This window comes from Mus pahari, chromosome 13 (assembly GCF_900095145.1).
Source record: "Mus pahari chromosome 13, PAHARI_EIJ_v1.1, whole genome shotgun sequence".
NCBI classification, from domain to species: Eukaryota; Metazoa; Chordata; class Mammalia; order Rodentia; family Muridae; genus Mus; species Mus pahari.
The window spans coordinates 64,817,550-64,831,680 of record NC_034602.1 but is presented as its reverse complement, the minus strand read 5'-3'; the positions used below and the strand labels follow the sequence as shown (position 1 = coordinate 64,831,680).

The window sequence follows — 14,131 nt, the reverse complement described above, 5'->3', positions numbered from 1 at the left end:
TGAAGGAAGTCAGGACAGGAACTCAAACATGGCAGGAACCAGGAGGCCACAGCATAAGGAGGTAGAGGTCATAGAGGAACTGCTGCACATCTTGTTCCACATGGTTTGTTAAGGGGATGACCATAGTTTGCTCCCTAGTACCTACATGGTGGAAGGAGAGCACTGACTTCCCTAGTACCTACATGGTGTAAGGAGAGCACTGACTTTCCCCAGTTGTTCTCTGATCTCCACACACACACACACACACACACACACACACACACACACACACACACAGTGTGACTTGCACATGCACTGTCCCCCACGCATATACAAATAAATAAGAAAATGTAATTTTTAAAAAGTGAAACTGAATGTACATGTGAGAAGTTGGAAAAAATTGTAGAAAATATTTTCAAATGTGCATTGAAGTTTGTATAGCAACCTCAAATTGCAGCAATGTCATAATTATTTATACATGCGAGGAAGAAATCTAACCTTAAAATAGGTGACGAGAATTCTGATTCATGATGCGACCTCTTCAGAGGTCACCTTTGTTCCATGGTTAAGGATGTGATTCAATAATAGTATGTGCTAGCCACTCAAGGTCACTGAGAACAATTGGAACACTGGTATCAGTCAGCATTCCCTTTTCAGGTTAGAAAAAAATGTTGAATGGTGTTATAAAAACCAATAGGAAGTATATTTGAAATTTTATCTTAATTAGATGAGTTTTAAGATCATAAAATAGTAAACTAAATGGTAGTTTTGAGGAAATGCTACTGGGCTCAATCTTTTGAGGGTGTCCTGAGGGTAATTGTAATTAATTTCAAGAGGGCAGCAGTGGCCACGTCATGCACAGAGGGCAGAATTCCACAAAGCAGAAAATATAAGCCCATAGAAGGTTTTCATACCTCCTTATCACCAAATCTCTTACACACGTGTACATTTTTCTCCTTCCTTCATATTACAAAGGAACACTCCATCCCTCCTTACATTTTTACCTATGCAGATTAGCTCAGCGCTCTCTCTTTCTATCTTCTCATGAGTTCACTCCTGCTAACAGCCTCTGGAGACCATTTTCCTCCTTTTCTCAGAGTCTCATCATTGGCCTGCAGGCAGAATGGAGCAGGACCTTTCTTGACTCCTCATGATCACCCGACTTCAAGTCCCTTTCATTTGGCTTCATGTTGTAGCTGACTTTAGAGAGCTGTTTCCACTTGCTGTTTCCACAGACACCTATGTTAGTTTTTCATTGACTTCTAGTCTTTTAGGCTTTTATATTTCACAACTTCCAAGATCCTGTGCCTTCTGTGCTACCAAAGCCACGGTTGAGTCACAGTGCTCCTTTGTGTCTCCTGAACCTCAGAATCACCTTTAGTACAGTAGAGCCGAGCAAAGAGTAAAAGGGAGCGTAGGGAAGGGAGGTGGTTCAGCGGGTGAAGTGCTCACTACACGGCACGAAGGGGCCTGAGTCCTGGTTCTAAGAACACACATAAAAACTGCCTGTGCTGGCCTGGGTATGAGAGCATCTTCAACCCAGTTCTGATCAGTGGTCATGGTGGCATGGAGAGGCAGATCCATCCAATCAGCTCCAGGATCAGCAAGACTGTCAAAACAAAACAAAACCACCACAGAAAACCAAAAAAGATGGAAAGCCACAAAAAAAGATGCATTGCCCATTCTGCCTTCTACAAGCACATGCAAGGGTGAATATTTCAGCAAACACACACACACACACACACACACAGAGAGAGAGAGAGAGAGAGAGAGAGAGAGAGAGAGAGAGAGAGAGACATGATCGCACTCACAGAGGCACACCTCCTAATTAAAAATAGAAAGTACAAAAGATAGAGAGCTAGCACTCATAGTGATGTTACTGTGTGATTTTCCCAGCCATAAATTTAGCATGCTGGCTCCCCCCCCATCCTCCTGTCATGGTATTCATGTGTTCTAGTTTGCTTTCAGTTGCTATACTAAATATCCTGACCAAAGGCAACTTGGCTGGAGAAGGTAACAGTCAATCACTGAGTGAAGTCAGTGCAGGAACTCAAGAGGAGCCTGGAACAGAGATCGTGAGGTGATGCTCTTGATGGACTTGCTTTCTTGTACAACCCAGGACAACATGCCCAGCGGTTGCACTGCCTACAATGGGCTAGGTCCTCCTTATCAATAATTAATCAAGAAAATGCCCCATAAGAATGCCATAAGACCAGTAATCAGGCTTCCTCGGAAAGATAGAAAAGACTCAGGGGCTTGTGTGGCTCAGTATTCAAGCCTACAGAGCTCAGATGGCTGCTAGTGATCATTTCCATACCAAGAGCCCAGCTGAGAGAGCCATATCCATCTCCCTAAAGGTGAAAGGACGGTGCCTGGGTTAATGGGGAGTATGTCCAGATAGAAGTCAAAAGCACACTGCCAGCTGTTTAAGGTCCTGCCCTCTAGGGGAAAAAAAGAATGTCATAAGACAATCCAATGGAGGCTATTCCTTAATTGAGGATTCCTCTTTTCACATAACTGTGTGACAAAGACTAACCAGCAGTTACACATGCTCTCTCTGGCTTATCTCCTCTCACACAGTACCTCGAACACTCCAAGCTTGACCCAGTGAATGTTCATTCACTCCATATGACTTTCTCTCTCACTCCCAAGAGAAACCTTCCCTACTACTGTCTTACCCCCGACCTGCCTCGTGGGACATAATGTTGGCCACTACCCAGAACTAATAATTGGTTGCTTCTTGTTCCTCTTTCATGAGAATGGAATGGAAGCTTGTGTGTGTGTGTGTGTGTGTGTGTGTGTGTATGTGTTCATTCTTTAGTTACTTCGTATTTCCTAGCGGTTGGAACAGTTACTTGAAAACAATATGTAGTCAATATTTATTTATGTATCTGCTGATTGATGAAATGTATTGCTGGGTATTGAACCCAGGGCCGTTTGCATGCTAGGGAAATGCTCTAACATTGAGCTGCATCCCGAGGCCTTGGTGTTTTGAAACAGGATCTCCCACTGGCTTTGAACTTACCATGTGGCCAAGGCTTATTGTGAATTTGTTACCTTTGCCTCTTGAGTCCTGGGATTTCAGGCATTGTGCTACTAGCCTGGAAATAAGCATTTGTTCATGTCTGGGTAGGTGAGTGGATTAATGTTTACTGGGAACTAGACAGTCACCAAGTTTAACACACGTTTTCTAACTGCTTCTGAGTTTCATCTGTACCATTGGCCATTTACCTGTGTAATGGGTGTTCTGTAAGTATCATATGTCTTGACCATTGTGTGGTTGGTATGGTGGGGCCACACAGTAAAGCTTGTGAAGGGAAATGAAGTCAATTAACCATATTTATGCAAATATTTTATGAATTAAAAACTATAGTCACATTACCTTATTTGATTGTTCTACAAGTTAGGTGAGTCATTAAGAGAAAAATTAAGCCTCAGAATTTGCTCCTTACGAACCAACCAACCAACCAGTCAGACAAACCACACAGATGGTAAGCAGTTAGCCATGTATGATAGCGTTGTGTATTTCCAACTTTCAGTATTTCATTAAATTTCCAAATTCACCTTTTGGGTTTTGAGTTGTCCAAGTGAGACAGCCTCATATTTATGATCTGCCTTCCTCATGCTTGAGAATGCTGGGATTAAGGGCCTGTTTGTACCTAATATATCTAAATATCTTTTTTTTGTTTTGTTTTGTTTTGTTTTTTGGAGACAGAGTTTTTCTGTGCAGTCCTGGCTGTCCTGGAACTCACTCTGTAGACCAGGCTGGCCTCGAACTCAGAAATCCACCTGCCTCTGCCTCCCAAGTGCTGAGATTAAAGGCATGTGCCACCACTGCCCAGCATCTCTAACTATCTTAAAGATGCTTCCATTGGTTGGCTAACTTCTATAGTGTCCTTTAAACTAGTAGTAAAAGCAGGCAAAGTATGGGGTGGACAGATTTTAAGGAACTGAGAAAATGTTGAAAGGGAATGAATATGTTTCTTGGTATAGATTTAAGGGAACAAATAAAAGAAAAAAATTTAGCCCTTCTGTCAAAGACCTGTGAGAACTGTGACAATATGAATCTCAAGAGAATGTGCTATCCTCCAAGTATAACAGCATTGTTTTCATCTGAGCATCTGTGTTACTTGTAAGAGACCCCTAAGATGGATGGAGCTTGTTGACTATTGGTGCTTCTTCATGGAGTGGGGGGGGGGGGATTCTGGCACCCTGGCTGGGAGGTGCTAGAGTGTGTAGAGTGAAGGGAAGCATTCCATGCGTGTAGCGATGGGAAGTCATCCTCTGTGCTGGGGTGAGGTTTTTCCTGGTGGGGTAGTTTTGGGGTCACTTGTGCTCCTGTCAACCCTCACTCATGCTCTGGAAGTAACCCCAACAAACTCTATGGTTTCTCAAGTTGGACTTTGGTGGATCATACTTTGGTTTGCCACTGATGCTCTGTAAGGAGGCAGTAGATGTTTACATCTCCCTAGGGAATGAGTTCCTGCAACTGTAGAGGATTTCTCGCAAGTGAGGCAAGGTCCGGTGTATGAGATGGCAGGTGGCAATAGCAATAGCCTGGTGAGGTGATGAAGCTGGAGTAGGAGAAAAGATGATTCTCTGGGACGTCCTGTGCTTGCCTGTCTTCTGGTATGTGGATTTGAGATTGATCTGTGTCCTATCTCCCTTTGGTATAGTGTAAGCCAAGAAATGTCTACACCCTGCGGGAGTTAGTTCTCTACATTAACCATGTGGATTCCAGGGGATGCAGATTGTTAGGCTTGGTGGCAAGACCCATCTCCCACTGAGCCGTCTTGCTGTCCCATCTCTTTTCCATTTCAAAATTGTGACATACTTTCCTTTAGAAAATCTCAAGTAGACTTTGTAGGGTAGGTTGTAATACATTGTAATTTAGACTAGTCTGTTTCTGGGCCCCAATAGCTTATAAATGCAAATTTTTATTGGCTATCTTTTGGTTAACCACTCAAATTATCTTGCATATTATCAGCCTCAAATTTCATTTGCTACAAAGATGTTTTAATATAGTGTTTTGTTTCTATATCAGTAATATAGAGCTAGTTTTCAGTTCATAAAAGTGTGTGTTGTTAAGTTACATTGTTTAAATGTTAAAATGCTTTTCACTACTGAATAAAAGGAAATTTCTACTTGCTGAAATTGTAAATGTCTTAATCTGGTAAATGAAACCCAACCTGTGGCTGTGTTGGTGTAGGTATTGTGGCTCCCAGAGGTGTTGAGAATACTGAACTGGAGTGGGCATGGTGCATTAATGTGGTGGAATGCAGTGCTTGCTTATTTCTCCAGAGCAACCCTGAATCGATGAGGGTTTGAAGTGTGTAGTTTTGGTGGCATTGTTAGCACGGGTCCATTTGGTATTTGGCTTTGACCCTGGCATCCAGGAACATGTGCTCAAACGTTTACTTGATTCATCCTTCTGGATGCAACAAGTTTGAGAAACTGGGGATGTCTTGCCTGTTGATGTAATGAAATAATGGTTACCAGAATTTGTTGAGGTTTCTTAAATTAAATTGTGGTTTAGATTGGGGTATAGCTAGTGAGAGCTGCAGCCAACAAAAGATTATGCTAAAGATTTCTAAAGATCAAGAAATGATTTGGAAAGCTAGAGAGATGGCTCAGTGGTTAAGAGCACCAGAGGTCCTGAGTTCAATTCCCAGCAACCACATGGTGGCTCACAACCATCTGTAATGGGATCCGATGCCCTCTTCTGGTGTGTCTGAGACAGCTACAGTGTACTCACATAAATAAAGATAAACAGAGAAATGATTTGGAAATTATTGGAGGGACTTAAATGATGTGGATTTCAATTTAAATTACTCTATCACTGTTCTATATAGAGAGCAAAATGAAATTTAATATTTGATTTGGATATTAATTATATACAATTTATTTTTTATTTTTTATTTTTTTAAAGATTTATTTATTTATTATATGTAAGTACACTGTAGCTGTCTTCAGACACTCTAGAAGAGGGTGTCAGATCTTGTTACAGGTGGTTGTGAGCCACCATGTGGTTGCTGGGATTTGAACTCTGGACCTTCGGAAGAGCAGTTGGGTGCTCTTACCCACTGAGCCATCTCACCAGCCCCCATATACAATTTATATGATAAACTAGTAATGTTTTGATAATTTACCATTAGTGAGGTAGGAACTTATATGTGAAATTGTAAGTTTCAAAAAATAATAGAAACATTGTGTATGATTTTTTCGAAGTTCATATGGACTTGAATTTGTTATGTGACTGGAATGATTTTGAACTTTGATCTTCCTGCCTCCATCTCCAAGGTCTGGGATTACTTACATGTGTCACCATGCTTGGTCAAGTATTTGATAGTTAATAGCATGTTTGTGATACAGATGGCTTTCTGATCATTTTGCCATCACCTTGTTGAAAATGGTGTCACCCTATACATCCTCCAGTAAGCCTTTATTTGGTGTCCACTGTGTTCTGCACTGTTGCAGGTGCTAGTGAGATGGAGATGACTAAGATAGAAAAGTTATTACCTTCAAGAGGCAGTTGATATACTCTGAGGGCTAAATAATATAGACTATGTGTAGTTATTTGAGAATTGGGTGCATGCACATGCAAGAGAGAGTGAAAAAGAGAAAGAGAGGGAAGAGAGGAAGAAGGAAAGAGGGAAGAGAGGAGAAAGGAAAGAGGGAAGAGAGGGAGGAGAAAGGAAAGAGAGGAAGAGCAAATATGGGAAGATGAGGGGAATGAGTTGCATTTTTAATTATTATTGAAAGGATATGTATTCACTATAGAGCGTTTAGAAATTGTAGAAGACAATGATTTAGAGAATTGCTTCAATACATGTTTCACAGGTTGAGAAAACAAAGCAGTACTATTCCCATAGGTGAGGGGAATGCCAAGTGCACACAATCCCAGTCCAGGAGGATTGTTAGTCCCAGACTAGCCTGGGCTACAGAATATGATCCTATATCTCCCCTCCCCTCAAAAAAGTAAAACTAAACAAAGAATAATTTCTTTACTTTGAGCATTTGGGCTATTAGTATGTAATATTTTATTAATAAAAACAAATGCTACTTTGGTTCTACAAAAATAACAGCCATTTTAGATCTTGACTGTTTTGAGAGTTTTAAGAGGCATGTCATATGTTTCAGTTTGCAGGGAATTTAGTGGAATGTAGCTTTCCAAAGATCCCTGTGTATGGGTTAGGGTGGAGCAATGAGAAGCAACCACATACCACACTCACAGTTATACAGACACTTGTTTGTGCCAAATAATTATGGATGACAGAAAAAAATAAGAAAAACTAGGGGTGTGAGATCATAATTTGAGCATCAGGTTCAAAGAAGAGTTATTCTGCTGGTAAGTGGAGATGTATAAAAGTTTTAGTTTGTGAGGAGGGTACTGATGGAGAAAGAAAGATATTCGTGATGCAGTGGGGTCTCCTAGTATCTCTGCTTAGTGTAAAGATACAGTTCATTTTTACCCTATTCTGAATTGCTGGTACTCTTCTGGTTCTGGGCATGCATTTGGTATTCAACAAGCAGCTCTGAGACATCTGTAAACCACAGACAGCATGAATAAAACGTGGTTATTCTCATAATGAAGGGTAATCATCTTGTGGCACAAGAATGCTCTTCTTTAACATCAGAAATTACCAGAGACACTCACCAGGTCTGCCTCAGCTCACTTTGGTGGAGCCTGAGGGTTTCCTTTTCCCTGACCCAGCCACCTGGCTTGAATTACTGCTCTGTGTATTAGTCAGGGTTCTCTAGAATAACAGAACTTACAGAATGAATGTCTCTATATAGGAAGGGAATTTATTAGAATGATTTACAGGCTTTCAGTGAACCCAACAATGTCCGCCTATGAACAGAAAGTCTAAGAATCCAGAAGTTGCCGGATATCTCATGTAGCCTTCAATATCTGCTGGAATCTCTAAAGTAGGTTCAGTGTCAATGAAAAAAGCAGGCAAAGTGCAAAAGCTTCCTTCTTCAATGTCCTTATATAGGCTTTCAGCAGACTAAAGGTGTGACTTTGCACCTCTTTTTGTTTGTTTGTTTGTTTGTTTGTTTGTTTTTCAAGACAGGGTTTCTCATTATAGCCCTGGCTGTCCTGGAACTCACTTTATAGACCAGGCTGGCCACAAACTCAGAAATCTGCCTACCTCTGCCTCCCGAGTGCTGGGATTAAAGGAGTGCGCCACCACGCCCAGCTTAAGGTCACAATTAAAGGCATATGTCTACCTATTTCATAGATGTGGATTAGAAGTAGATCTACCTATTTCAAATAAAACAAAAATCTCTTACATGTGTTCTCTCCACCTCTCCATTTTAGTCTCAGATGTAGTCAAGTTGACAAGGAAGAATAGGTTCGAGGCCAGCCTGGTCTACAAAGTGAGTTCCAGGACAGCCAGGGCTATACGGAGAAACCCTGTCTCGAAAAACAAAACAAAANAAAACAAAACAAAACAAAACAAAAAAAACAAAAAGAAAAACAAAGACAAGGAAGAATAGTTATTACACTTTGTAATTAATAAGTAAATCGTTTGCTTGAGCAGGTGATTTAAATGAAATCTTTACTGTGTGAATGAGCATAATAATTCACAATAAAGATTTGTTGCTACAATTAATTATACATTATAAATTCATGGCCTAGGATTTGGTACATGGTACATCATGATTCCTGGATATGTCTTAGTTGTTGACTTCTTGCCTTATTTGTCTTCCTTCCTTCCTTTCCCCTCCCTCCCTCCCTTCCTTCCTTCCTTCCTTCATTCCTTCCTTCCTTCCTTCCTTCCTTCCTTCCTCCCTCCCTCCCTCCCTCCCTCTTTCTTTCTTTCTTTCTTTCTTTCTTTCTTTCTTTCTTTCTTTCTTTCTTTCTTTCTTTCTTTCTTTCTTTCTTTTTTTTTTTTATTTTTCGAGGCAGGGTTTCTCTGTGTAGCCCTGGCTGTCCGGGAACTCACTCTGTAGACCAGGCTGGCCTCGAACTCAGAAATCCGCCTGCCTCTGCCTCCTGGGATTAAAGGCTTGTGCCACCACTGCCCAGCTATTTGTCTTTCTTAATTAGTTCTTCTGTACCATTAATATGACATGGCAGTAATCCCAGCACTTGGGAGGCAGAGGCAGGTGGATTTCTGAGTTCGAGGCCAGCCTGGTCTACAAAGTGAGTTCCAGGACATCCAGGGCTACACAGAGAAACCCTGTGTCAAAAATCCAAAAAAAAAAAAAATGACATGGCAGAACATAGAGGGACAGAGAGGCAACATGTGAGCAAGCCAACTGGAAGTAGCTGTACCAAATGCCATCCATGACTGGAGGAATGCCTTCTAAGCATGGATGGGTTTTGGACATATAACTTAATTTCACAGAAGAAGCATTGAACTGTATAACTGTCTTGAATTTTAGTTAGAGTACATTTATTATTATAATTTAAATATTGCTATTCATATAGGTTCTCACTTATGTACTCCAGACTGGTCTCAGACTCACTGTGTGGCTGAATATGATCTTGAACTTCTGAATGTCCTGCCTCCACCTCCTAAGTGCTAGGAATTCAGGCATAGGCTGCCACCATTCAGTTTTATGTGGTACTGGAAATCACCAGAGCTTTATGCCTTAGTCATCCAGTTAAGCTACATCCTCAGCCCGTCCTTCATCCATTATCCCTGGAGTTGATATGTGTAATTACAGGTCTTAGAGCAATGCTTGGTATACAGAAAGCATCCAGTAAACGTTGGAACATAATTTCCTGTAGGCTGATACCAAAAGGCTGAGTCCACTTGTTCTTCCCCTTCATCAACAAATATGTAGTGAGAGCCCGTGGTTGCCTTTCTATGTTAGAGATGGTGGGTACCAGGTGAACTGGAGTGAGTGCACCTTTGTCATCACAGAGATAGGTTGATTTGCAAGGTAATTGAGAACATAATTTATGTGATAAAGAGCTAACTTCTATGTTGGTGTTATTAAACATCTGTTATTTTTGGTAGAAGGGGCACCTGCATTATAAAGCATGCATCCAGTTAACATCTTAATGTCCACTTTGAGTTCACATTTGCTTGTGTGGTTAAACAGGGGCGGTTGGACACCATGGAGACAACTTAGTAGAGAAGATCATTTCAGTGCTTCCACAACTTCCAGGCCACACCAATGACGTGATGGTCAACATGGCAGAGCTCACTGCTGTCCAGGCTGTGGAGGAAAACCAGAATGTGATTGCACCAGGCTGCCTTGCCCCATCCAAGTAAGACATGTGGCTTTCTTTTGTTTTTCTCTCATTCTTCGTCCTCTTCCTTTTTCTTACCAAAGATTATCTCTGTAGAAAAGATGTGAACTTGTAATTCCAGCACTTGGGAGATGAAGGCAGAAGCGTCAGGAGTTCATGACCATCATTGGCTAGTTAGCCAGTTCAAGTTTGTCCTTGGCTACATGAGATCCTATTTTTTTTCTTAAGTTTTTATTATTTAAATAAATTTTATACATCAAACATATTAATAATATTGAGTAATTTGAGAATCAGATAATACATAAAAATTTGTTCATATCCTTTTATACCCTTAAATATCATTAATGAGTATTTGATACTATCCATAACTGAGGAGTCTGTATCTAATGTTGAATACTAAGTTGTTTCACAATATTCAAAATATTCTTTGGGAATTAAGCATAGTAAAAGAGCATAAAATAATAAAAATGAATCACTGAGAAATATATTCAAAAGCCCTTAGATGATACCACCTGACACAGTGAGAAAGTATTTAAAACACATTATATATTTGTGTACATTGTCTAACAGTCAGGTTACTTAAAAAAGATTATCAGTGTTTCTAGGAGAGAAATTATTTTATCAGTAAGTATTTTAAAAATTTTAAAATAGCAAAAACTCTTTGAACTTAAACATTAAGAAAATGCTAATTTCAAACACAGTGAGAAAAATTATCAGTGATAATTTCCATGTTTGTAGAGCATGATTTTAATGTTTTTAACTGTTTATATTCAACAGACAGGATACTTATTTTAAGATATATTTTGTTGTTATGTCCCCCTTTTCATTTCTGAGTTTATTTATTTGTATACTGTCTCTGTGCCCTCTGGTTAGTCTGGCTGAGGGTTTATCTCTCTTCTTGATTTTCTCAAAGAACCAGCTCCTGGTTTTGTTGATTCTTTGTATAGTTCTTTTGGTTTCTTTTTGCTTGATTTCAGCCCTGAGTTTGATTATTTTCTGCTGTCTACTCCTCTTTGCTTCTTTTTTGTTTTAGAGCTTTCAGGTATGCTGTCAAGCTGCTAGTATAAGCTCTAAGTTTCTTTTTGGGGGCACTTAGAGCTATGAGTTTTCCTCTTATCACTGCTTTCATTGTGTTCAATAAGTTTTGGTATTATGTGTCTTCATTTTCATTAAATTCTAAAAAGCCTTTAATTCTTTCTTTATTTCTTCTTTGGCCAAGTTATCATTGAGTAGAGTGTTGTTCAGCTTCCATGTATATGTGTGCTTTCCATTGTTTTTGTTGGTATTTAAGACCAGCCTTAGTCCATGGTGATCTGATAGGGTGCATGGGATTATTTCATTCTTCTTGTATCTGTTGAAGCCTGTTTTGTGATCAGTTATATGGTCAGTTTTGGAGAAGGTACCATGAGGTGCTGAGAAGAAGGTATATTCCTTTGCTTTAGGATGAAATGTTCTGTAAATATCTGTTAGCTCTATTTGGTTCATAACATCTGTTAGTTTCACTGTGTCTCTATTTAGTTTCTGTTTCCAGAATCTGTCCATTACTGAGAGTGGGCTGTTGAAGTCTCCCACTATTATTGTGTGGAATGCGATGTGTGCTTTGAACTTTAGTAAAGTTTCTTNTATGAATGTGGGGGCCCTTGCATTTTGAGCATAGATGTTCAGAATTGAGAGTTCATCTTGGTAGATTTTTCCTTTGACCGGTATGAAGTGTCCTCCCTTATCTTTTTTGATAACTTTTGGTTGAAANTTGANTTTATTTGGTATTAGAATGACTATTCCAGCTTGTTTCTTGGGACCATTTTCTTGGAACATTGTTTTTCAACCTTTTACTCTGAGGTAGTGTTTGTCTTTGTCACTGAGGTGTGTTTCCTGTATGCAGCAAAATGCTGGGTCCTGTTTATGGAGCCAGTCTGTTAGTCTGTGTCTTTTTATTGGGGAATTGAGTCCATTGATGTTAAAAGATATTAAGGAAAAGTGATTGTTATTTCCTGTTATTTTTGTTGTTAGAGGTCAAATTATGTTTGTGTGGTTATCTTCTTTTGAGTTTGTTGAAAGACCACTTTCTTGCCTTTGTAGGGTATAGTTTCCTTCCTTATGTTGGTGTTTTCCATCTATTATCCTTTGTAGGGCTGTATTTATGGGAAAAATGTATAAATTTGGTTTTGTCATGGAATATCTTGTTTTCTCCATCTATGGTAATTGAGAGTTTTGCTGGGTATAGTAGTCTGGGCTGACATTTGTGTTCTCTTAGAATCTGTGTGATATCTGCCCAGGATCTTTTAACTTTCATAGTCTCTGGTGAGAAGTCTGGTGTAATTCTGATAGGTCTGCCTTTATATGTTACTTGACCTTTTTCCCTTACTGCTTTTAATATTCTTTCTTTGTTTAGTGCATTTGGTGTTTTGATTATGTGAGGGGAGGAATTTCTTTTCTGGTCCAGTCTATTTGGAGTTCTGTAGACTTCTTCTATGTTCATGGGCATCGCTTTCTTTAGGTTAGGGAAGTTTTCTTCTATAATTTTGTTGAAGATATTTACTGGCCCTTTAAGATGGAAATCTTTGTTCTTTTCTATACCTATTATCCTTAGGTTTTGTCTTCTCATTGTGTCCAGGATTTCCTGGATTCCCTGGATGTTTTGGATTAGGAGTTTTTTGCTTTTTGCATTTTCTTTGACTGTTGTGTCAATGCTTCCAATGGTATCTTCTCATCCTGAGATTCTCTCTTCTATCTCTTGTATTCTCTTGGTGATGGTTGCTTCTATGACTCCTGATCTCTTTCCAGGTTTTCTAACTCCAGAGTTCTCTCCCTTCATGATTTGTTTATTGTTTCTATTTCCATTTTTATATCTTGGATGATTTTGTTCATTTTCTTTGCCTGTTTGATTGTGTTTTCTTGTAATTCTTTAAGGGTTTTTGTGTGTGTGTGTGTGTGTGTGTGTGTGTGTGTGTGTGTGTTTCCTCTTTAAGGACTTCTAGCTGTTTACCTGTGTTCTCCTGTATTTCTTTAAAGGAGTTATTTATGCCCTTCTTAATGTCTCCTGCTATCTGATTAACTCTAGTGCTACCTGCCCTTCCTATATCTGACTGGAACCTGTCCCTCCTGTGCTCCTGATTTTATCAGAACTCCTCATAGTTCAGCTATCTATGTGATCCTGTGATTCTGTGATCTGTGATCCTGAGATCTAGGGTGTGTCAGAGCTCCTGGGAGTCAAGCTGCCTCTGGGACTCTGAGATGCTGGTATGACCAAGCTTCTGGGATCCTGGGATCCTGTGATCATATGATCTTGGGAGTGCCTGGGAGTGGAGCTTCCTCTGGATGTTTTGGGACTGGCTGAGAAGTTCGTGCTCAAGGTCTGCTCAGGGCATTGGCCCAGACTGGAAGGAACCTGTGCCATGGGTCAGAGGGAGTTCCTGGGTACCTGGCTTCTGCTGGTCCCAGTTATTTCTAGTGTTGGGGTAGATGCTGTGTCCTCCTCACCTCTGATCCTATGATCCTGGGCGTGTTAGAGTGCCTGGGAGTAGAGCTTCCTCTGGGTGTTGTGGGACTGGCTGTGGAGTTTTCGCCCAAGGTCTGCTCAGGGTGCTGGTCTAGACTGGAAGGGAGATCCTATTTTTAAAAGAAGAATGAATGAATGAATGAATGAGATACTACTCCAGAAGAAAAATCCATAATGGATAATATTTAGGAAAAATACCACCTTTAAATATATACATAATTATACCTAGTAAGCATAGTAAGCCAAAGAGTATGGCATTGTATAGGACTGCCATCATATGGAACAAGCTTTGAGCAATTTCAGAGAAGTGAGTCTGTTTATGGATCTCCATTTGATAGATAGATTTATAGGAATTAAGTCTGGAATTCCAGGTTCTCTTCATACTTGGCTTTCTCAGATGACTAAATGCAACCCACATAGCTATAAGTCAGTACCATATTTTA

General features: G+C 39.9%; 1 protein-coding gene across 1 annotated transcript in view; it reads left to right on the top strand.

The window, feature by feature from the left end:
• Positions 1-14,131, top strand: part of Scfd2 (sec1 family domain containing 2) — a 317,786-nt gene that overhangs the window by 1,419 nt on the left and 302,236 nt on the right. Inside the window, exon 2 of the mRNA XM_021210860.2 lies at positions 10,039-10,207. Coding sequence (XP_021066519.1) covers positions 10,039-10,207 — 169 coding nt within the window. The remainder of the gene's footprint in view (positions 1-10,038; positions 10,208-14,131) is intronic.